The sequence below is a fragment of the Mastigoproctus giganteus genome, chromosome 9, assembly GCF_048544385.1.
Source record: "Mastigoproctus giganteus isolate SK-2022 chromosome 9, ASM4854438v1, whole genome shotgun sequence".
In the NCBI taxonomy this organism is placed as follows: Eukaryota; Metazoa; Arthropoda; class Arachnida; order Uropygi; family Thelyphonidae; genus Mastigoproctus; species Mastigoproctus giganteus.
Window position 1 is genome coordinate 24,646,737 of NC_143583.1, and position 26,080 is coordinate 24,672,816.

A 26,080-nucleotide genomic window follows, 5' to 3' on the forward strand; every position below is an offset into this window, starting at 1 on the left:
TCATACCATATATCGCTACATTCCTTTTCCATTTAGTCGAACTCGCAGTGTATACCGTAAATTCGATAGGTTTAAACCAAAATCTTCTTCTTCACACTTTCTACATAAAATATACTTTATATATGGCTGTAGGATACGTTTTGCTAATGCAGTGTCCCTGATCCATAATCAATGTTATCTTCCTTTTCATACAGTCACATTCCAACGTCCATGATTAATTAGCTTCTTAATACAATTATTCTTTATTATATATATATATAAAAACAGGTATAATGAGCAGCATATACAAGACTAATGATACTATTAGGAAGGTATGAAAAGAATCAATTACTAATCCCCAACCATGGTGAGTCTCCATGGTTAAATATTTTTATATTGCCACTGTCAGGGAACAGGATGCTACTACTGGGTTAAGCTGATAAATGTTTTTATTTCAAAGATGGAATTCTGAAATCAAGCATGAAGTTTGTGTTCCATCTTGTGGCATATTTTTGCAACCAAGGAAACGGGAACTGTTTAGCAAAGAGTTTCCAGTTTTGTGACATCTGAAAATGTCACAAAACTCGTTTTTTCTTTCTCTTTATTTAGCATTTAGTGCAGACTTTCTAATTAAAATTTACATTTGGAACAACAATATATCCATTACAGATTCCCAGATTGGCTGTATAATGCTTACCAGTCTATGATACGCTGAACTTGCATGTGGATATGAATTTGTTTCATTTCAGCCTTGGGGGTACATAATAATACCTAAATTACTTCCAACCTTTTTTTTTTTTTTTTTTTTTTGCTCTATTATCAGTCGTCATACTACAAAGTTCTCTCCTATTTTAGTTAAAACTGTTGAGTTTCACTAACTTTAAGAAAAAATAGTGTAGTCATCATAGCCCTTAAGCTCTGAATTCCATCTAGTCAAAATTTAGTGAAAGACTGGCATTTGTTTTTTAAACATGAAAATGCAAAGTTACCGTTGGCTTCAGTTCTTGGTTATGTGGTGATGTTTGGTGAGATCAGGCATATTCATTGCAGTACAAGGATGACGGTGCATTTGATTGCCTCCACTATAGCAGACCTGTTCCTCCTTGAACATTCGTTTCTGCCTCGCATGATGCACATTTTCTGGATTGGGGGAAGAATACTGTACCTTCCTTTAATATCAGGCAGTTGCACTTAGCTCACACTACTCTGAACTCCCGTGCCTGTAAAATCTACACTGACGGATCAAAAACAGCCAGTACGGTTGGTGCTGCTGCAGTTTTTCCTTCTCATATGGTTACAGCCTCACTACCATTAGCCTTCATCGTTTTCACAGCCAAATTATATGCCATCAAATTAGCACTTAGTAAAATTATTGAACTTTCTATATCACCTGTGATAATTCACACCGACTCCCTCAGTGCTGTGTCTGCCATAAGGAAGAATTTCTCATCCTACCTTGAAACACATTCATTCTCAGCTATTTTCCTGCAGCGTGTCCAATCAGTCAATCAGATTTTGCTGGATCTCTGGCATTCTGGGAAATGAAAGTGTGGCCCTTGTAGCAAAACGTCCTCAGGTTCCTTACACTGATTATAAGTCTGTTATTTGCAAAGCAAGTTATGACAACTGGTTACAGATCTGGAAAATTAACACCAACAATAAACTATACCAGATAAAGCGAGAACCAAATCTGTGGCACTCAGGCTTTCGACGAAACAGGCGAGAGGAAGTAGTACTGGCAGGATTCAGAATTGGACACACTCATCATACCCATCTGTTCCTGCTACTGGGAGAAGATCCACCCCAGTGTTTATCCTGTGACAGTCAACTTACTGTTAGACATTTTCTGTTTGATTGCCCTGTTTATTCAACCGTACGTTCCAATTCTTTTCAGTCGCTCTCTAGGCTGAACGTCTCACATGATTTAACTCATATCCTTGGAAATAATGCAAACGTAGAAGAACTTATATTCTTTTTTAAATGTATTGGCCTTTACAGGAGTATTTAATTTAACATCTACACTGGTATATTTTGACTGAATAAACTATCAGCAGACACAATTTGGCCTCAGTGGCCCTTGTGTCGTTAAGCCAAATACCAACAACAATAACCACTATAGCAGGAGGAAGGTTGGGTTTTTTTTTTTTTTTTCCCCAGTTTAAATCTTAGTTGCAGTGATGCAGTAAATTAGTCAAAAGCTGCATTTGAATTTGAATATGGTTCGGCTGGCATCTGGAGTAATGTGTGGGTGCAAATTCGCATATTGCAAGATCAAGTCCATATACTGCCACAAGACGTGCACGGCCCATTGTTAGCTGCAATAAAAACTCATGGTGAAGTTGTAATGTCTTCTGGCCTTAGCCATCCAAACGGGGCTGCGCTGTATATATTGGCTGCCTGTGTTCAAAGGAAAAAATATGCTGGTCTGGAACATTGTAATTCCTTCCCCCCCCCCCCCCCAAAGGTTCGAGCCGTCACCACCAAATGCGGAGGATGCGGAAAGGTCAGGGAATGACCACTGCATATCCCGGAGCAATATGGCCTTAGTTGCTAATGCTCCTAAAAACCAAATAACCCCCCAAATAGATTTATTTTATTTTATTTTTTTTTTTTTTTCCTTATCATGCTTTATTCATGCTATGCATATTTGAATATGAAAAGGTAACATAAAATTACGGCAGCTTTGTGGAATAAATTTTATCAAAATTTGATATGTATGTTTTAAATAATATCACTTAGTTTTGAAAAAAAAAATCGTGAAAACAATTCACAATTTTTATAACAAATTAATAATTGTTATAAAAATATATGATATAATAACCTTTTATTTATAACTAAACATAATTACATGTATAAAGTTCAATTCATGTGTTATTACATATTTAACTTATAAAATAAATTGAACTTTTCGGGCTTTCAGTTCTGAAAATTTTTTTATCAAATCGTGCATATATCACTTTCAGCTAAATTGTGTTCTATCGAGACTAGTGCTAAATTATCCAATCTGCCTTGGGACATTTTACTACGAAGGTAATTTTTAATTTGGAAAATGATCTTTTCCCAATAGCTACACTCGCTGGCAATGTAAGAAATATTCTTAGAGCAGCCGCTATGTTTGGAAAAGTGGTGCATAAATTATTTTCAGAAATATACTCTAATACTTCTGTTACTCTCAAATCTGGTTCTAAAATATTTTTAAGGACTTTTAATTTGTCAGTCATGTCAGTGGCATTGATATCCTTTTCATTCTTGATATTGTCTGTTTATTTATTTTGCAAATCTTTACATTTTAGAATTTCTTGATCAGTTACATTCTTTAAATTATGTATGTCATTTAAAAATTGAAATCATCACTATGTGTTCTTAATAAATCAACCTGCACAGTTAAATTTTAAAATTTAACTGTGCATTGTTTGTCTTCATCTGGATTTTCATAATCAAATGATTCAAATTGAATTTTCTTTTTACGTTGACATATAAGAGACATCAGAAAATTGTTTGTTTCCAATGTTTCGCTAACTGTTTTGATTCATTTAAAAACTAAAAATCCATCATCAGATCATTTGACTGGTGTCGTGATTTAACATCTTTATTCTTACCTTCCATTATTTCTAAAAGGGCATCATAAATTTTGCCAATTTCTTCGTCTTAATGGCCTTATTGAATCTATACGACTTTCCCATCTTATATCGCTTACTGGTTTTAAAAGTAATTTCGAAACATGTTTTTTCAAAACGTCCCAATGTTGCAGAAAAAAATATAAACAATTCTTGAACTGAGTTTAAAAAAATCTACTGTTTCAGAATTAATTTTGACAGTATCATTAATCACGAAGTTGACTGTGCAGCGCAGGGTACAAAAAAAGCACGGTGGTTAATATTTAAAATTTTTCTTTGCAAACCATTATTTGCCCCCTCATGTTAGTTCTGTTGTCATAACCTTGACCACACATATCATTAATATCAAGGCCTAATTCATTAAACTTGTTTAAAATAAATGCACTTAATCCTGTCAAATTTGTTATAGGTGAAAAACGTCAAAAGTGTTCTCTTATATCTGCTTTTTTGTTAGCTTCATTTAAATTTACAAATCTAATTATAATAATGAGTTGTTCCTTATGGCTTATGTCAGGCGTACAGTCTAATATTATAAAAAAATATTTACATTGTTTTGCCATAAACAATATGTTGTCTTTAATTTGAGTAGCAATTAATAAAATTATTTCATTCTGAATTTTGTCACCCAGATATGTTGGCATGCTTGTTGAGTATTTTGAGAATTTTGTATTTTTTGAAGGTATTGTGAAATAGTTGGAATGAAATTTTGAAATCATTTCCACAACTCTTTAAAAAAATGCCATTATTTGAGTCAAACAAAATATTACTTGTTCCCTAAGGGCTAAAATTTGTTGTCAAAAACTGAATTATATATATTATCCATTTTATAACTTCATACCAATGAATTTTTTCACAATTAAAAATTTTTTGCTCATAGTGATCTGTCATGGTTTTGTTTTCTAACACTTTTCTAAGATCCATCTATTTAGTATAATTATTTAATGAGTTTCATTCTTTTCGCGTCTAAATAAAAATTGGAAAAAATGCTGCCAGTCTGAAAATCAATTTGTAGCTAACAAATTCTTGGGAAAAAGTTTACAGGGAAAACAAAAAACATTATTCAAGTAGAGCAACCAATTTCTTGAGGTTTTTTCCCATTGTCATCAACAGGATAATTAATATTTTTTACTTGTACAGGTTCATTTTGAATTTTAAAGTTTCACTAACTTATTAGACAGCCTTAGTGGCCACATATCGGGATTGTCACTTATTTCATTTACTTCAGTATCTTTTGTTCGCGTTTCGGCAGAGTCTTTTTCAGCACCACTTCTACCTTGACCTTTATTTTTATTCTTGTCTTTATAATTTTTTTTCATCAGAACCCGAACCACTTTCACTACTTACTGCTACGGTTACTGGACACGTTGAAGATGTTGACAGTTCTTCGGTACTTTGAAAGTGTTTTAAAATAGCACCTTCAGAATTTTTTTTATTTTATTTATTTATTTTTTTTTTTTTTGGAAAGGCTGGCATCTTTAGGCATGCTAATAAAAAAAATATATTTTCTATTTTGTATATTATGTATTATAAATACATAATATACATACATTTTTCAGTTACTAAAACTCACCTGCTGCAGGGTAATTTGACATCAATATTTAATTTAAGTAAATAGATAATTTGTAATAAACTTAATGCTGATAATATTTATTAAATTTCAGTTCATTACCTCTGTAAATACTTGCTGTAACGTAACTGGCAAAAGTTTTTTAGTTGGTGATGACTAGGTATGAACGAGTAATTCCACTAAATTTGATCCAATTGTCTCAGCAAATGCATCCCTATCGTTAAATGGGGTAATACTGTATAATGGACTCTCAACAACTACTTATATAAGAATGAAGAATCAAAAAAAAAGTTACAGGTTTGCTATCTAATCATTTTTAAAAATTGTTTGTTTTGTTAAATTGGATGTCCAAATAAATGAAATTTAAGAAATGCATAGTGTGCATACATTGATATCCATAGTCGTTTGCTGAGCGGCTCAAGTTAAAAGCTGACAAATACTGGGTCAACAAATAAAGACTACATTTACAGAACAACTATCAAGAACAATAGCACTTTTATAAGTGTTTGGCTGCCTGTTATTTTTATGTTAGTTTATTATGACAAGAATTTCTTTATTCAAGTTATGCTAGATTCTACATCATTTCGGCCGCCCATGTTCGTCGCACACTCAAACACAGGGTTGGCACAGCCCTGCATCCAGATTATAAACAGACGTTTATACTTGTGTGGAAATCATTTTTAATATGTTGGTCGGTTGGATGAACACATAGTTAGGTCATACACTGCCTGCAGGAGGATGTAGATTGCCAACCCTTGTGCTTTTAGATCACTTTTTGAAACACTCAGAAATGTTTCAGAGTGAAAGAAATTTTGAAATTGTAAGGGCTTCCACAAGTAAGTTCCATTTTGCCATCGTAGTTTGTGGAAATACTGGGTTTAGGCGTGAATATTACCACAATGTGAAAAATGTAGAGGGGGGGGTGATACCAAATTCTTTTGCCACACCCTTTGTCATTTTTTTTCATCAAGTGAATGCAGCTTATTTCTTTATTCCTTCCTTTGCCATATTTACAATATGGCTATAATAAGTTTCTGACATGACTTACTTTCTGTATAAGCCGGTACCTTTTTATGCATAGATTGACCTTACTCTGCTTACCAAGCAAATGGATTTCTGATTAGATTGACATATAATTCCAAGCGTTTGTTTGTTTGTTTGTTTTTTTAAGCAAATGTTTAACCATATATCTAACAAAAAGTTGTTTGAGTTGCATAAATATGTTAATGTATATATTATTTTTATAAAAATTCTATACATAATTTTTCCCCCAGATGCCTTCTGTAAGTGTGAAAGATGTTAACCAGCATGAGTTTGTACAAGCACTAGCTGCTCATCTGAAGAAGTATGCTTATTTTTCTTCAATTAATCTTTTTTTTTTTTTTTTGTAATTACTTTTTAATTATTTTTATATAATAGTTTTAAAAAAGATATGGAATGTAATAAAAACTGATGCATAAAAGTCATTCAGCTTTTATGCATAAAAGCTGAATATGACTTTTTTTAAAATAACAATACACGGCCCATTCCGGTTATTTGGGACACATCGGGACTAGTGCATTTTGATCTGATTAAGCGGCTGCCCCGATTATCCAAAGTTTCACGTAAATAGTTAAATCCCCCTCCCCCCTTTACAATTGGTTCACTGTACAATCAAATCACGTTACGACGAACTCAACATAGTAAAGTACCGTTCAGTAATCGCCGGCCATTGTGATCACGTTTGTGAATTGAATTTTAATTCTATTAAACAGCTATTCTAATTAGCGAAAATAGGAAGAATATTATCCACAGGCTATAAAAGTAAAGAAATATTTACCCTTTATTACCTTACCAATTAAATGATAGGTGATAATCGGAAGAATATACGTGATAATCGGAATAATTAATATGTACATACGAACTAGTTGACATTCCTGTTCACTGACATTTGTGGGTGGGGGTTAAAATTTAAAACAGTAAAAAGATAAGCAATCAATAACAAATAACACAGCACACACAAATTGCAAGTAACACGATACGCGCAAGTGAGAACGGAGTAACGAGTTACAAAGCTTCGAAAATAGGAATGAAGAGAAGAGCTGAAAATGAATTTTTTTATATGGTTGAAGATTTCATGGAAGTGTAAACACATTTAACCATAATAACCCACAGAATTCCAGCTGTCTCTATTATCGCAAATTCAGTAAGGTCGAGTTTACTGTCGTTTATGATAGATTTCACTAACAGAAAAGCCCAATAAAAAGGTGACTGCTAATTTTTATGGTTGTGACCTCCAGAATTTTGACCGAACCACATGGTACCGTCAGAGACAATTGTAGGGTAATCTCCAGTGCTGCGGTCTCCTGCCCCAATTAAGCGAAGTAAACCCTAGCTATTTTCTCGATTGGTTTCTGTTTTTAAGATTTGCCCCAAATAAACGACTGCCCCCAATTAACAGGTGGCCCAAATAACCGGAATCCACTGTATATAACCTCATATGGGCGTGGGAAGAGAGACTTTTTCAGTGTCTCTTCCATGCAAAGCAAAACTTATGGAGCAGTTATGAAAGATGCTGTTTAATAAGTTATCCTTATTGAGTATAAATATGTGTGGTGTATAAAAAAATTTTAGTTTGAGAGTATGACAAAACTCAGTTTTGTCATACTCTCAAATTTTTGTTTTGTATTTGTGCAGGTCCAGCTCAACACACTGAAGTATGGAAGAACAGAAGGGACTTAAAATAGGCAACCCAAAGGAAAACATGTATGTAACAAAGTTGGAGCTTCATACCATTATTGGATTTTTGGAAATTGACCAAAAGTTGTCAATTGTCACATGCGTAAAAGCTGATATTCAGTGCCCCTTCTGATATGGATAAAATTTTGGTCTAAGCAGTTTAAATGGGGTTGAAAATTCATAGTTGACGTCCTGCTCTGGACAACCAATGGAAGTGTGCCAAAAGACTGAATTCCTGATTATGCAGGATAGATATATTAAAGTGGTGATGACTGCCTGAGAATGTAATATTTCTAAGTTATTGGTATTGACCATCCTCCATGAGCACTTGGCTATATCCAAGTTCAATTCTTGCTGGGTGCCAAGAATGCTCCCATATCTTCAGAGATAGTGTATCACCAAACTTTGTGGGGGAAATTTACATGTTAATGATATAGATCTACAGGGGTTTCTTTCAAGAATTGTAACAGGTGATGAAGTGTGGATTTGTCCTTAGGATTTGGAAACAAAGGAGTCTATGCAGTGGACCCACCACCCAAAAAATTCAAGACTCAGCCACCCAGTGGTCACCAATTTTTTTAAATATGGAAAGAATTATTTTGTTAGACTACATGCCACACAAGAAAGCATCATTGACCCTGTAGCATAGACATTTCTAATGACTTAGCTACAGGGTCATGAAGGAAATTGGCATGAAGTATCCTTATGACAGTACTCCTGTAAACAAGCACAATAAAGCAATTTCTGCTCTGTAATCCAGATAGGTCTTCCTGTGTTTGTTTTCTCTTCAGAAATCTGAAGAAACACCTGTGTGTGCATCAGTTTTGAAGTATGATCTCAGGAAAGCTGTAAATGTGGATGAACTTTATCTGAGAACAGAATGGACCCATATAAATCGATGTATAAAGGTGAGGCGACTCCGTAGCCAGGTGGGAAGGGGCAGCAGTGCGTAGCGCACGCTTCTTGATTAGACTGGGGTTCGAGCCCGTCACCACTAAATACAGAGGATGCGGAAAGGTCAGGGAATCACCACCGCATATCCTAGAGCAATATGGCCTTAGTTGCTAATGCTCCTAAAAACCAAATAACAAACAAACAAACAGTATAAAGGTGAATTTGGACTGCTGTCTTTTAAAAAAGCTGATATTTTAAGTGTAACTAAAACTTGGTATTATCCTGAAGTTCATAACAAGGGATTTCACTATGGTGAATATAGTTTGTTCGGGTGAGAGAGGGTGGGGTTATGCATTGCGAATTAGAAAGTATTCTTTTAATACTGTTTAACAGTATTGTGATTAGATTTTTAATAAAGCAAAAGAAGAGCGGCATCTTTGGCAACCAGGCACAATTTCAGATTAATTGAACAGGTATTTTACATCCATTTTTACAACCGAAAGCATGTTTGGATGAGGGGATACAAAGAAAAAGAGAGTCAGATTGCAGTAAGATTATTGATATAATGATTTCTGTGAAGGACGTATCAAAAAGAAGGCAGGGTTTGCACCCTGTACGCATGAAAGATGTTTTATTTTGTGTAAACATCCTTGACTTGGACAATTTGTGTATTAAAATACTAAAAATATTAAAATACACAAATTTTGTTGCCAAAATGTTGGAATAGAATCATTTTTTAGAGATGCTCGACAAATATTACGAGCCTTCATAGTTGTAACAACTACGTCTGCAGTTGGAATTTCTAGAAGTAGTGGGTAACTTCCTGGAGGGCACAGTTTTACATCATTTTCGTACCATAGTCAATCGCAATTATAGAAGTTACAGTCATGTTCAATGTTCTTGTAAATGGTTTCATGATCGACTACTGTTGAAACCTGTGGAGGATCTACAATAGGTGGCTGAGCTGAAATATGATTTTGTTTCTTTTTGATGATGTGTGTCCAATTCAGAATGGTTATGGAGTGATTTCCGAATTTTAAAAAATAGCTATGGAGTTTTCATCAATTAAAAATCCTCCGGTAATTCATTTGAACTAAAATCTTCAGGAAGTTCTTGGATATAATTTCATGGTGTTGACCGTCCAGCTTCTTGATGAGAAGTCAAGGTGGAGGTTGCTGTTGCTCAAAATCTTGAGAAGCATATTGTATTTAATTTTTTATTTTATTTTATTATTTTTTTTTTTTGTTCTCTATGTTTTTGAACTCTTATCTTTTGTCGACGTGGGGGGCTTCTTCAGTGGCTTTAAAGCTTTTATTCCTACATACTCTTCTCGATTTTTAACCATCTTCCAGGTGCTCTTATAAATTGTTAACTGAAATTGGATTTGGTATTTTTACAATTCAGTAGTGGAAATACGTATGAAGGAAGGTTGTTCCAGAAAACAGCAGTTGAATGAATAAATGAGGAAGATGAAATGTTGATTCTCTGAGTTTACGTTGGACAGGAAATGGATATTGGCTGGTGGCAATGCGTTCGGGCAGTTTGAGAGAGAGAGAGAGAGAGAGAGAGAGAGAGAGAGAGAGAGAGAGAGAGAGAGAGAGAGAGAGAGAGAGAGAGAGAGAGAGAGAGTGGAAATTATAGAAGCCAATTCAGAACAGTGCCCATGGAAGTGTCTGTAGAAAAGGCATGCAGCAGAAACAGTACATCTATGAGACAGCGAGTGGAGAGACTGTTAGAGATGAGTCATTAATTAACCTAACTGCCCTCTTCTGAATGGAATCTACAAGCCTGAGAGAGGTTTTGGGAGCACTGCCACAGATGTGGGAACAATATTCTATGGTAGAGCATATTTACGATTTGTACATGGTAAACAGCTGTTTAGAAGAAAAGTAATGCCAAGAGTGAAAGAGAAAACCAAGTTTTTTTAGATGCAGAGGAAGCAATATTTGTAATATGCCAGGATAGATTGGCAGTCGGGGTAATCCCCAAAAGAGAGATATCATCTTGCCTAGAAATCGGAGTGTCACTAAAGATAAGCATAGGAGCAGAAGAATCCTTTTTGCGAGATATAAGATGGGACTGAGTTTTAGAAGGATTGAAATCAACTAAATTGTCTTTACCCCACTGGAGATCAGCATTTAAGGAATTGGTGGTGGACATTCAGAGGTTGAAGCTGATTGAACAGGGCAAGGTTTCTCAAATTGGAAAGTGGAATGCAATGCACTATCATTGGCAAAACTATGGATAGAATTTCCAGTCAATGGAAGCAGGTCATTAATATATAAGAGGAAAAGAGTGGGGGAAAGAACAGAACCTTGGGGCACACCAGCATTAGTGGAGAAGTTAGAAGACAGAGAACCATCTACCATCACCCTCAGTGAGAGATCAGAGAGAAAACTGGATAACCAATTACAGAAAACAGTTGGCAAACCATAAGATGGAAGCTTGTTTAGAAGACCTTTATGCCAAACGCAATTGAAAACCTTTGAGATGTCAAGAGCAACTGCTTGTGTTTCGCCAAACTTCTTCATTGAATTTGTCCATAAATGGGTAACATAAGCCAGATTATCACCAGTGAATCGACACTGACAGAATCCATACTGGTGATTGTTGATCGGGTGGAAGGTTTCCAGGTAGTTTAATAAGAGTTGGCAGTTAATTGATTTCTCCATTACTTTAGAAATAGAAGTAATTGCAATGGGACGATAATTGGATGCGAAGGATTTGTCACCCTTCTTAGGTACTGGCTGGACATTAGCAAATTTCCAAGCAGAAGGAAAAACACCTTTGGAATAAGAAAGTGAAAAAAGGTGGCAAAGAACAGGAGTAAGTTCAGGAGCACAGATTTTGAGAACAAGTGGAGAAATACCATCAGGACCTGGAGCTTTCTTAGCATCAAGAATCGTCAAAATCCTTTTGACTGAAGACCACATTAGGCATTGAATGGAGCGTGCTATGGATGGTGGGCGGCATTTTACCAAGATCATTAATACATGGGTTGGAAGAAAATTGGGATGCCAGCAGTTAAATCTTTGCCTGGAGTGACAATAGAACCATCTGGTTTTGACAGGGGTGGGCAAAAGTTGCTGCCAATAGTCTTGACAAGAGACCAGAATGCTCAGCTACCATTAAGGCAAGAAGCAAGTTTTCTATTCTTAGCCTGTTCAAAGTCTAGTTTGGACTGATTAATAACTGCTTTACAATTTTTGCAAGTTGGAAACAAGCCAATTACGATATGCAACATTCTTCTCTTGAAAAGCCTTAGCACATTTATTGAAAAACCAATGTTTAGATAAAGGACGAGATTTTAAAGTGGAGTGTGGAATAAAGGATTCCATTCCTACAAGAATAATTTCACTAACACGATCTGAGCAAAAGTTGACATCAGAAGTTTTGAATCACTAATCCCACCAGGGAAAAGAAGAAAAGAAATCTTGCAGGTCATTCCATTTTGCATTTTTGTAATGCTAAACAACACAAGGTTGGGAATAGCCATGAGATAAAGGCTCCAGTGGAGAAGAGACAGTTACCAAATTGTGATCTGAAGTGCCTAAAGGACCGCTCACTTTAACCGTGTACTTAGAAGGGTCATTTGTGATAAAAGGATCAAGCATGTTGGCTGTATGATTAGCATTAGCTAAGGCACATGATGCAAGAAAGCAAGCTTATATAGCTTCAGCCAAAAAAAAAAAAAAAAAAAATCCCTTATTTCACCCATCCACTTGCTCCAAATGTTTGTAAAGTTGTGAGAAAAGGATCAAGCTTGTTGGCTGTATGGTTAGCATGAGGCCTCCAGACCTGTATACAGTACTCAAGGTGTGGCCTGACCATTGCCTTATACAAGGGGATAATCACCTCCTTATCCTTGCTAGAAAAATTCCTGTATATCATTGACAAGACACTATGAGCTACTCTTGCAGACCATCTGCACTGCTCAGAAAACTTCATATCTGCCTGCACAATTACCCCCAGGTTCTTTTCATTCTCTACCACTGAGAGTTGATACGTCACTCTGGGGTTACTGCTTCCTACATGTAGTACTTTATAATTTTCAATGTTTAACTTCAGTTGCCACCTCTTAGCCCATCTGCTCAACTTTTCTAGATCCTGTTGCAGCTGTGTACTGTTATTAGTGTCATTAATAATCCTGCCGACCTTCATATTGTCTGCAAACTTGGTCTAGATGATCTTACATTGAACCTGATATACCATCGTCAATATCATTTATAAATACAGAAAACAACAATGGACCCAACACTGAATCCTGAGGGACTCCACTAATAACATTAGTCCATGAAGAGCAGTGTCCATTTATTACCACTCTGTCTTCTCCCACTCAACCATCCCTTTATCCATAGCTGCAATTTACCTCCAGTGCCACACTGCACCAGTTTGTGCAGCGGTCTTCCATGTGCAACAGTATCAATAGCCTCAGTAAGATCCAAATATATGATATCAAAGTTATTCCCTGCTTCCAGTTCCTTTGTGACCACATCATAGTAACCAATCAAATTGGTCAGACAAGACTTCCCCTTAACAAACCCATGCTGTGTCTGAGCTATAACTGAAGTCTTGTCTAGATGCAGTGCTCCTTTAACCAGTACCTCCATTGATTTCCATGGAAATTAGTGGTAACAAGTATGTAATTACTTGTGTCGTCCTTTGTGAATTGGGGTTACATTTGCACATCTCCAGAATATCTCCTGATGTGTGAATGTAAATGCAAAATGCTCATTTAGTTTGTTAGCTACCTGAGCAGATTTTCAATAGTTGAATGATATCAAGTGGACCAATCTGATTCATCCCCAAACAAATTAACCAAACAATGTTTTTCGCGAATTTATTGTGAATAGTGTTGCTGAATATTTGATATGATAAGCATCCTTCCATTAAATTTCCGAGTATCCTATAGAAATCGATCTATCTTACAGAACTGCACATTACACAAATTATTTATGCCTATAAAAACATGGGTTATGACCCGATCACTTAATTCCCATTTTTGGCTTGCTTAGTGTGGGATAGCCACATTTCCAGTACTCAGGGAAGCAAGTCATCATCATTTAGATGAGGGGTGAGCAATCTTTTTGAATGGCAGGCCAAATAAAATAAAATGTCTGTGATGTACATTGGGGGGGGGGGGGTTCCTCCTATCTTTTAAGATTATTAAAATTGTGTATGGTGAAAAAATTGTCATAAACAGTTTTATGTTATTTATTGTAATATACTTGTACATATAATTAATTTTATTAATAAGAAAAAACGAAATACAAATTCAGCGTAAAATTACAAAAATGCAATTATAGACTTAAATCTAAGGATGAAATTTTTTTGACATGGTACAACATATCTTCTGCAACGTTCAGAGACCTTTATAGATTCCATTCCTTACCCTATGCCAGTTGTACTGCTCGCACATACAGTTACTGTGGACTCTTGTAGATCTATGAGATTGGGGAGTTGTTGGTCACTTACGTCCTATTGTTATCAGATGGTTATTTGGCATCACCATCCATTTGGTCCACTACTTGTGCATGAATTCTTTGAAGGGTTTGTTGATTGAGATGGTCCAGTGGAAGCAGTTGGGAAAGGCCTGGATTTGCAGCTAACTCTGGTTGATTCAACAATTTTCCTTTTTGTTTTTTTATTTGTATTCTGGGCTGGCCACAAGCTAAAGGAGCTACATTTTTCAGGCCACCTGGACATTTGAACTATAAAGGCCATGGGAATTTTGATGTCACTTTCTGGGAAATAAAGTGCATCTTATCATTTGGAATATACAGTATCAATGGCTGTTGGTTGCAAATCAAAATAATAAACTAAATTAGTGATAAAATACTTTTGGTAGCCAAATTGCATCATGACATGATTTTTGAAGTTATTCATGAGCTAGCTTCAGCATCTAAAATAACTGAGCAAATATCTCATCTCTTTCTTTGTTCTGTTTTTTTTTTTTTTTTTTTTTTTCAGAACTGGAAAACTAAAAGTACCAGACTGGGTTGATTTGGTAAAAACGGGAATTCATAAAGAACTTGCACCTTATGATGATGACTGGTTTTACACCAGGTGTGGTAAGTTATTTCTTTTGTGCTTTTCTAGATCTCTGAAATAAAATTTTTAAATCAGTTAGACTAAGAATATGAGTACTTTAACCCTTTGCAGTCCAGCATGATTTCTGTGTCTTCCTGTTCCGGTCCAGCTTAAAAATAAAATAAATAAATACTGCGTACTAATTCTTCAAAAATTTTTTATTTTTGAGTTTAAATGAATTATTACGAAAAACTGATTGATAAAATATTATAAAAGCATTTTAGACAATTTAAATATTTATTATTTATATGATTTTAGTGTGTGGTATTTCTTGAAACATTAACCAGGATGCAATTGTGGTTTTCTGGAGCATGTCTCACAATGCCATATATTTCATTTAATCCCATGTTAATAATCATAACAAAAATGCCTTTATTTAATTTATTGAAAGTGAAGCTCGTTTAAAATGTTTCATTCAAGATTTCTTTGAACAGAGAATTAGTAAAAAAAAATGGCTTAAAATATTCAAGTTCAGTTTTGGAATACAGGCATCCCCAACTTACGTAATATTCGACTTTATATGTTTTTGCATCCTGTAGGAATAAATGGTGGTATCGCGAAAATATCGTAATATGAACCCAATAACACGTGTGTTTTTATTTGTTCCAAGTCCTTGGAAGTTGAAAATTTTGCTATATAACTAAGCTATTTACCTCTCTAAAAGATCATTTTTATAATGGAAATTGCACTACCCTTTCATTGTTATCATATGTTCCATTATATCCGAATGAATTTTGAATGCCTTTGTGATATTTTTCTAAAGCACATTTCTCGAGGTAACTACCGTAAAACAATAAAAACAATTTGCACTTTCCGATTTATTGTGCTTTTCTGTTAGCGCAATCTATTATAAATGGGTAGTAAACTCGATCTTATTGCATTTGCGATAATCCCAATAACTGGAATTGTGTGGGTTTTTACGTTATTATGGTGAAGTGCATTCCCCTTCACTGAAATCTTCAATCAAATAAAAAACAAATTTTCAAAAACTTCTCTTCGTTCCTATTTACGTATTGCAATGATGAAGGGAAAGGGACCAATGGAAAGTGCAAGTGCTGGCAGTGCCAGGAAACAAAACAAAATTAATTTAGAAATGAAGAAAATGATTAAGAAGTACGAAGCAGGACAAAGTTTGTCATCTATTGCATGGAAATTAGGTCTCGCTGCTTCAACGGTGGATACTATTTTAAAGGACAGTGTGCTATGCATGCACTATCAATGGATCAACATCTTAAGATCAACAGTGATCACCAAACAGCGTTCAGGTGCTATATTGAAGATGGAACAGCTGTTAATATGGATGGAAAATCATATTCAGAAGCGAGTGCACCTGAGTCTAATGACCATTCAAGCAAAAGCAACAAGTATTTATTAAGATATTAAGGATAAGTGCGGTGAACCCTAACCCAAGTTCGTCACAAGAAACTGGTGGTTTAATAGGTTTAAGCATCGCACTGGTTCCCACAACGTTAAAAGTATGTGGTGAAGTCGCACGTGTCGATTCTGCAGCTGCAGAGAAATTTTGTGATGTGTTGGAAAAAATTATTGATGAAAGTGTCTATTCAATGCAGCAAATTTTTAACGTTGATGAGACTGCTCTGTATTGGAAAAAAAATGCCAGATAGAACATACATTGCCAAAGAGGAAAATACAATGCCGGGTGTCAAAAGATAAGGCCACACTCTTGCTTTTTCTGGAAATGCTCATGCATTTAAGGGCATCAATAAAGCCACCCTTCTCGTGCATTTTCGATCGACCCAGAGAGCATGGATAACAACATCTCTCTTTGAGGATTGGTTTAAATGCTGCTTCATTCCTGAGGTTGAAAAATATTGTAAAGACTGGCGTGCCTTTCAAGATTTTGCTTCTATTAGATAATGCTACTGAACATCCTACGCATCTAGATGATTTCATTTCGAACGTGAGAGTCATATTTCTACCACCAAACGTGACTTCACTCATCCAACCTATGGATCAGGGTGTTATTTCGAATTTAAAAGCACACTATTTACACACAACATTTGCTCAGGCATTGTCTGCAGTAGACGATGATAAAATTTTTACGTTAATAGATTTTGGAAAATCTTGCAATATCTACCACGCCATCTTAAACATAAGGCCTGGGTAGAAATTACTAAAAGTTGTTAAATGGTGCATGGAAGAAAATATGCCCACATGTAAAAGGCTTCGAAGGATTTGAAAAAGACGAATCATATGACGGTTACAAATAAGATTGTAAAGGTTGCAGAGCTACTTCAGTTTAGCATTAGCATTAGTAGAGGCATTTGATGCAAGAAAGCAAGCTTATGCAGCATCAGCCAAAAAAAAAAAAAACCACTTCCACTTCACCCCTCTGTTCGTTCAAAATACCTGTCCAGCTGAGCCTTGTTGAGCCAGTTGAGGGATGGAAGTCTGTTCCACCAACCAACCAGGATGCAAGAGTTGGAGGTTGATGCCAAAGATGAGGAGTTAACAGGGGAAGAAGAGAAGGAATTATCTAACGAAGAACTTATTGACTTGCGGGCAGCGATAGTGAAAGAAGAAAATGCTAACCAAGCTCATGATGAACCAAATGAAGAGTCAAGATGCTGCATCACCAGAGAGGTGGTGATGGCGAGGTTTGAGAAGATAGATCCTGACAGCAAACGATTCTTAAAAGTTAAAGAGGTAAATGATATGCTTGCTTGCTACAAAGAAAACTACGATGAAAAGGAAAAAGCCACCATCCAGTCATCCATTAATGTTCTTTCATAAGGTTGAGCAGCTGAAGGTGTCTATTCTGGCTGTGATGCTCGAAAGGACTTACTGACATTATGCCTGCCGCCTCCTTTTTTTTTTTTTTTTTTTTGTAATTTTATTAATTTTGAAATTTTTTTTAAATTATACACTTTTGTAATTTTTCTTGTGCATGAGATAAAAAATTTAATAAATACAATAAATAATTCTATTTACATGTTTGTCGAAGATTTCTATTTTGATTCAATCAATTCAGTGAGCACAGTTGCAAGTGCTGAACAAGCATGGGGGGAATTCTGACTTGCGTAGCGTTTTGAGTAATCAGGGAGTTCTTGTACTTGAGTTACTCAAAAGAAGTCGACAGTTTAAAAAAAGTTAAGGGAAAATTGAATGAAACATCATTTACCCTGTTTGGTCTCCAATTTTCTGCATCAGCACTGGTTGACAGATCGTCATCAATTTCTTCATTGCTGCTACAAGATATATCGTCGGGAGCAACATGGTAAGGAAAGTTTTATAAAATGTCTAATAAGTAGATAAAATAAAGTACTTTTTGACACAAAAATAAATTAGTTTGTTGGGTGCTACAGTATGCAGTTAGAAAATTCCTGATGTGAATGAATGAAAATTCCAGTTGTAAAAATAGTAAAGCAGCAAAGCTAAAGTTGAATTCAGAAATGGTAGCATTTATCACAATTGTATAAAATGTCAAAAATGTGCTTTTATGGTAGAAGAAAAACTCACAAAGTGCTGTAAGAATGGCATCAGTTAATACAGCAGATGATTTGTTGGTAATGGCCTTGAATAGGAGGAATTTATATTTATGCTTAGAACATTTAACACAGTACATCATAATTTATTTAAGGCATGTTAAGTTTGAAACACAAGTTACCTATATTTAAAATACAAGGTGTGGTAATAGAATTTTTAGAATGGGTGAATAAAATGAACACACAGTAAAGGAACTCAAAAATTGTTCTATTTTTATTCAGAGCAGTTACTACTGATTGAATGCACTTATTATACCATTCTAAAAGTTTCTAAAGAGAGTCGGCAAAAGCCTCCAAAGAGATGATGTTCAGTTCTGCGGTGACATTTTTCTTTTATGTCCTCAACATCCTGAGATCGCTTTCCTTTGAGACCGGTTTCTCACCTTGGGAAAGAGGAAGAAGTCTATTAGCACTACATCAGGAGAGTATGGGGGTGGTTGATCCGCGATGACATGTTTCATCAGAAATAGCTTCACAATAATTTAAAAATGGGTGGGGGAATTGTTAAGCAGCAAGAACCAGCTGCCTTTCTCTTAAAATTGCAGCCTCATCTGGAAATGTGCTTTGGTATTCTTTGAAGCACCTGTACGTAGAATTTAGCATTGACGTACAAATTCCTTGTGAATCACGCCGTTTGTTGAAACACATGATCAGCATTGTCATGATACTGGTCTTCTGTATTTAAAAAAAAAAAAATGAGGCCCACACACCATAACACAATGAATGTTGGAACTTGTGTGTGAATATTTCCCAAAAAAAAACAGTAATAAACGGACATAGACCTGGCAAATGAAATCAAAACGGAGAAAAGGAGGCTAACTACACACCTACAGCAAATCTGGCAAACACACATTGAATAATTGAATAGTTTTTGATATTCTTCGTTGTTTTACAGTTAATTTTTTTAAAAAACAGCTAACTTTATAACCACTCTGTAAATCAATAGTACCAATTGTGATGATTATTCTGTTATAGAAATTGTATTGAGTGTAATATATAGCAGTGTCTATTGCTTTATTTTCCATAGCTTCAGTTGCCCGTCATTTGTATATGAGACAGCCAGCTGGAGTTGGTGCTCTTACCAAAATTTATGGTGGAAGACATCGTAAAGGTGTGAAACCATCTCATTATTGCAGAGGCTCTTCTAGCATTGCCCGTAAAGCACTCCAATCCTTAGAACTCTTAAAACTGGTTGAACAGACTCCTACAGGGTAAGTGATAAACCAGTTTCGTTAAATCATATACAGTACTCTAAATTACAGAGTATGCTCTGTTATAAAATCCATAAGTGCTTAGTAAGAATTATAAAATGATCCTTAACAGGCTTTATTGGATAGCTTTTTTAACAGAATAATGTTAAATAAGTCACAACTGGGAACAGATGCTCTTTATGCTTGTACAATGTACATGCATACATGTGCAACTTGCTATAGCACTACTGGTATGTTATATAATAATGCCACTTGTCATTACTTCTGAAGGAGAAATTTGATAAAATAAAAAATGTAATGGGGTTTTTTTGCTAACATCTTGCTCCAGTACAACATTTCAATTTGCGTTCTGTTAAGCATTTGTTTCTTATTGTAAATCTTTTAAATTGAAACACAAATATCCATGGCTAAAATTTTAATTACTCGTGCCAGACAGCTTAAACCATAATTTATCCAGTAAGCAGACAAGCACAGCCAATGTTGACCACTTTCAACTTGTTTTTTGCTGTGTGTGTGTCTCCATCAACTGTCAAGTCGTTTAAGCAGCTTAGAGGTACCAGTTAGCATAAAGCAAATAATCCAATTTGGTTAGTAACTGCTGAATATTAAACTGGAACCTTATTTTTGACCTTTATAACCAAGGCAAAGTAAAATGGCTGTGTTCTGAAGTTCACAAAATGTGTAGGCATACTGCTAATTCTGACCATTTATTACTAAATTGAATGGCATGGGACTTCAGATCATGATGGTGTGCTGGATTAGATAAATGTGTGTGTTATATGACAGATTACATTAATTCATATAAATTGGTAATGGGTAAGCAGAGGTTTCAATTGCTTTTTTACAATTTAATCGAAACTATCCAGTCATAAATTATTTATTTTCATTATAGGGGGAGGCGTTTGACTAGCCATGGGAAGAGAGATCTAGACAGAATTGCTGCACAGATTAAAGGAAAATCCCAAAAGCAGGCATCATGAAATGTATAATGTGATATACAAATAAATATTGTAAACGGATTGTGGTTTTTTGTCAATATTTATTAAAACTTTGATAAAATTAATGCAGTTTAAAGATATATTATTAACAATGAACAGAATTCCCAGTATAGTTCTTAACAGGTTTAATAACAGATGCTATTAATAATAAAACACAGTTAATACATAAAATAGGGCATGGAACTTTCATATCGGGTTTTTTTTTTTTTTTTTGTTGTTCCATACTTTGAGTTTAGATTTCATCATAAACAATCCTTTTCTTTGAACAGTATGCTCTAACAGCAAGATTTCATGGGTTTCTTAGGCTGCTATTTAAGCTTAAATTATCAAGTTTGTGTATAATGGATAATAGGTAACTAATTCAAATTAATAGAATTGGGAAAAGATCATAGAATTGTGGCATATGTGGCAAAAATTAGCTACAACGAAGATTGAAACAACTAGTCAATTTGGAGCTGTATCGATAAAAATATTTATTTTTGTAAACAACCAACAAAGAATGTGGACCTGAAACCGACAGCTTAATTGTACTCTTGTAAGTAGCTGCATGAAAGCACCACCTCCCCACACTGGGTGGAAAAGCCAGGGTCTAAGACAAGGAATTCTTGTGGTTGCTTTTTTTTTTTTTTTTTCTTTCTCTCTGTCTCTCCCCACAATGTGGCTGAGTTGGTCATCTTGGGTTGGGGTTTCAGGTTTTTCTCCTTGGTATGGATTTTTCATCCAGCAAATTGGCCACAGAACAATTTACAGAACTGAAGTATCATAAATTACAATTTATTAATCCTTTTACTATCGAGTAAAAGTAATCCTAACAAGATGAGTAATGCCTTTCAAATAAGCCCTATAAATCTGGCATATTAAATCATGGTATGCACAGATGTTCAACACCATCACCAAAAGTAATTGTTGGAGGGAAGTAGTATTAAATTTCAGTTTCAAGAAATGGTGTCCAGTCCTGGGTGACATGGTGCAGCATAGCACACTTCAGTTGTGGGTAGGAGGGCAGAGCAATGACAATCATTGATAAAAATTATCATTACTCTGTAGAATGCAGATTTGAATGACAACCCATAAGTGGAACCAAAAAACAATCAAGAGTGTCAGTTACATTCCACAATAATCAATTGTTTTTATTCCCATCCATCCCCGTTATTAAATTCATTGAACTTCAAATTACAGCTCTTAGTATACCAGAATAAGGCATACCTGTTTGCATGCCTTCTCTACAATTTAAGGCAGAAAGCTTCACTAAAATTTGCATTATGGCCATAGTTGCCAATGCTCTTAATAAATCACTAAACCAACAACAACATTGTTTGGTGCAATTGCATTGTTACTACATAGTTGGATTTAAGAAAATCCAAACATTGGACAGCATTATTATATCATCTCATGAAGTCCTTAACAAGCTGCTTTCAATAAGTAACGCCCAGTAGAGAAGTCTACTGTTGAGCACCACCCGGACAGAGTTTTGAAGCTGTTAGGCATCATTATAATGATGCCCAAGATGCAAAGTTTGGTTTGTCTTAAAATTTAACTATGCAGTAACGTAAAACTTTTCAAAATAAGTATGGGGGGATCAAAATTATATACACTGAATTATGACCACCGCTATGAAAACCGAATGCGGCCCATTGACCACGAGAGTGCAGTTAGTCGACCTATTCAGCATGGTGCCTCCGTAGCCAGCTGGGAAGGAGCAGTAGTGCGTAGCACACGCTTCTTGATTAGACCGGGATTCGAGCCCGTCGCCACCAAATACGGATGATGCGGAAAGGTCAGGGAATGATGGTGCCTCCGTAGCCAGCTGGGAAGGAGCAGTAGTGCGTAGCACATGCTTCTTGATTAGACCGGGGTTCGAGCCCATCACCACCAAATACGGATGATGCAGAAAGGTCAGGGAATGACCACCGCATATCCCGGAGCAATATGGCCTTAGTTGCTAATGCTACTAAAAACCAAATAACAACAATCTATTCAGCATAGATAAGGTGTCAGTGGTTTGGTAGGTAGTAAAATTCCGAGCGTAATGTGATGGGTAAGAGGAAGATTTATCAGACGTTGATAAAGGACAGGTTGTGTGTGCTCAACAAGCTGGTGTCTCGATTTGCCAAACGGCTGAACTTGTGGAGTGTTCAAGAGCTGCTGTAGTTAAAATGTACCAGGATTGGCGTCAAAATGGTCAAACAAAGGCAAAGGTTGATGTTAGAGGTGAGTGCTGGGTCCGCCGACCCGGAACAATACCTGGACCATGCATTGCACGTATGTGCTATGCTATACCAGCAGACGACCCCTATGGCATCCTCTCCTAGCCAAGGTTCATTGGCATAAAAGACACCTGGTGCAAAGAGGATGCAAGTTGAATGTTAGCAGACTGGAAGAAGGTGTGCTGGTCGGAAGAGTCACGTTATTTACTCCACACCGTGGATGGTCATGTACAGATTTGGCATCAACAAGCATGAAACTCTTGATCCATCATGCATGGTATCAAAAGTGCAAGGCGGTTGTGTGGTGTGGGGCATGTTTCACTGACAGGAACTTGGACCCCTGGTGCACGTGGAACAGCATATCGGTGGTCTCCACTATCATGAACTTGCTGACTGTACACCCTGCTATGTTACACTTTTTTCCGAATGAATGGTGATGGTGTCTCCCAAAATGACAATGCATCGGGCACTTGTGTAGACTGGTTTTAGGAACACAGTTCTGACCTCCAGTATATCGATTGTTCTCTGAACTCACCCGATATCAATTCCATAGAGCACTGTGGAAAGGCATGTCAGGCACCTGGATATACCAATCACCACATTGCTGACTGCATTACACACCGCTTGGCTGGTCATACCTCCTGAACGCTTCTGACATCTTGTTGAATCAATGCCATGTAGAATAGCTGCTGTACTGTGGGCAAATGGAAGACCTACGAAGTATGTAGGTGGTCATCATTCAGTGATCACTCAATGTATATACAGGTAATCTCCATATAACATGGTAGTTAGGTTCCCATAAAATCTTGTGCAGTGCAAAACCGTGTTATAGGGAACTAAGAACCGGTACTATAAGGGACGTTATGTAACAAATCATTATTTTATAAATCAGAAACTTAATTTTTATTAAAAATAGTAATAATTGACAAATGTCTTACAAACATACATATACTGGTATATCAGATGATAGTTCATTTAATTTTCTGTCTCTGCACTGCTGCTAAGTACAATCAAACAAAAATGTTTTATCTGTTGCAGAATATCTTCACCTTCTGAACTTTCTTCTGCATCATCTAGTTTCGTGTATCTCTCTCTTTAAAAAAACAGTAATCTGGGTTTCTTTGCTTTTGTTTTTCATAAATTGGCATGGTATGGAGCTAAGCATTTTTGAAATTTATGTTCCTCTCAGTTGAAGGATCAGCATTCATAAAATAAGATTCTAATTGCTTGACTAAGTTTATGCCTTCTCCTGTGCTTTTTAGTGTAAAATTTGGAACTTCGGAGTTTTAATCTGCGCTATCATCCTCTGAATTGATTTTGTTTACCTCCGATGCCATTTCCACCAAATCCGCTTCGCCAGCCTCTTTTCTACCAGTAATTCTTGAACATCAGTAGTAATATCATCAAACTTTTCCCCTTCTACCAACTTGGCAATGTCTACTATCACACCGATTCCATTTTCTGCTGGTTTGACCATATTTCCTGAATGAACTGACATTTTTCCAACACTGTTTTATTTCTTTGAGCGATGATTCCCATGCAGTCCACAATTGAGAAATGTTTCCATGTCTTAGTCATTTCAATAGATTTGGAATCAATTTTTTCCAAAATCCATTGTAAATTTTCTGATGTAATGAGTTTTAATACATATAATGCCTAATGGCTGAATTAAAGAAGTTGGATCAGGTGACAGGAGCAGTACTTCAACATTTTCTATGACTTAAATCTTTTGGATGGCTTGGAGTGTTATCCAATAGTAATAAAACTTTTACTAGATTTTTCCGCTTTGAATAGTTTTCCACAGCTGGCACAAAACAATTTAGAAACCGTTCTTTCTATAAACAAATTGGCAGTAACCCAAATTATGCTAAGTTCCTTGGGCATAATTTAGGGCTGGAATTTAATTCACAACAAAGAAATTCCAATACAGTCCTTAAGAACAAAGTTTAGTAATGTGCTTTGAAGTCACATTATTTTTATTTTATTTTATTTTATTTATTTATTTTATTTTTTTTTTTTTTTGTGGTCTCAAACAAGTACAAGTTCAATAACCCGGGGATTTCCAATTTTTTTGCATAACAACTAGGGAGTCAACAGCAGGAATTCACAAAAAAAAAATGTAAATGTTGAAATATTGCATCCAATATAACAGGGTTTTCTCCTCGCAGATGCTCAAAAATGTTTGTTATACGAAGGTTGCCTGTACACTAATATGTTGTGAATAAGCATGTGAATAAGAAGGGTGTTTACCTGCTTCCTGTTGTGTCATCACTCACAAAGTGTGTTTATTGAAAATACAATATCTCAGCAATCCCAAGTAAAAAAAAAATGGAGAGAGACTGGAGACCTTTGAAGGTATTCAAAAAGCATTCTACCTGTGACATAAGCTCATACATTTGCTTTCTTGTATCACACTACTACTATCACTTCAGGAAATGTTGAAATTACCAGTTTATCTAGGAGCTGTGTCATTAACAGTTCAAGTAATTCTGCCTATGACAATATTGAATCTGTAATATCCAGTTATCCTGCAAGAGGAGATGGGATCCCTTGTGGAATAATTAGTCTCTGGCAGGTTAACACCTTTCTGTACACCAAGCTGAAGATTGCCTCACTTCACTATACAGATAGTCAAGATTCAAAATAACATTTGAATGCTGTTATTAACATCTGAAAAATCATTAACTTCACAGTTCTTGCAATACTACTTACAAAATTGTGCTTGTCAATCTGATTCATCTTTCTGAAGCATATGTACTTCAAAGTATGAAAGTCTGTCCTTTTAAGATAAATGTATAGGATAACCAGCTCCAGGGAGAAATCTTGTTGATTGGTTGTATGCATTCTAAGGTTGGCTGTTTTCAGCACTTATTGATGTTTTTCTGATATTGGCATTCCAACAGATGCTGAACCTCTAACATACTTCTGCTACCATTTCAGAATTTGCCTCATTTCTTCAAATGTTCATCTTCTGTGAAAGTTTAGTGGTTTTCTTGTTTCGCTTGATTTGGAGAGGTCTGGATTCAATTGAGGGTTCAAAGATGGGCAGCTTGCAAGGTGAGATTGGCAAAAGGGCAGCTATATGAGGAAAAACTCTATATGTGTGCTACAGCTTGGCAACCAGGCACCTCAGAGGTGAACCGATTGAGATTTATAAGGCTCTGAGTGGGGTTAGTAAAATAAACTAAGGTGGAATTTTTGCTGTTTAGAGAATCCCAGAACTTGGCATAAATTCAAATTACAGGGGAAGAGTTTTAGACTAGATATTTCTTCAAATGTTAGTTGATTATTCT

At 35.7% G+C, this 26,080-nt stretch overlaps 1 protein-coding gene across 1 annotated transcript in view; it reads left to right on the top strand.

The window, feature by feature from the left end:
* RpS19a (Ribosomal protein S19a) overlaps positions 1 to 20,601 on the top strand; it is a 40,050-nt gene extending 19,449 nt beyond the window's left edge. Inside the window, exons 2-5 of the mRNA XM_090382151.1 lie at positions 6,438 to 6,508; positions 14,746 to 14,846; positions 19,399 to 19,582; positions 20,475 to 20,601. Of these exons, the coding sequence (XP_090238277.1) occupies positions 6,438 to 6,508; positions 14,746 to 14,846; positions 19,399 to 19,582; positions 20,475 to 20,562 (444 nt within the window). The 3' untranslated portion in view covers positions 20,563 to 20,601. The remainder of the gene's footprint in view (positions 1 to 6,437; positions 6,509 to 14,745; positions 14,847 to 19,398; positions 19,583 to 20,474) is intronic.
* Positions 20,602 to 26,080: the final 5,479 nt, after the last annotated feature.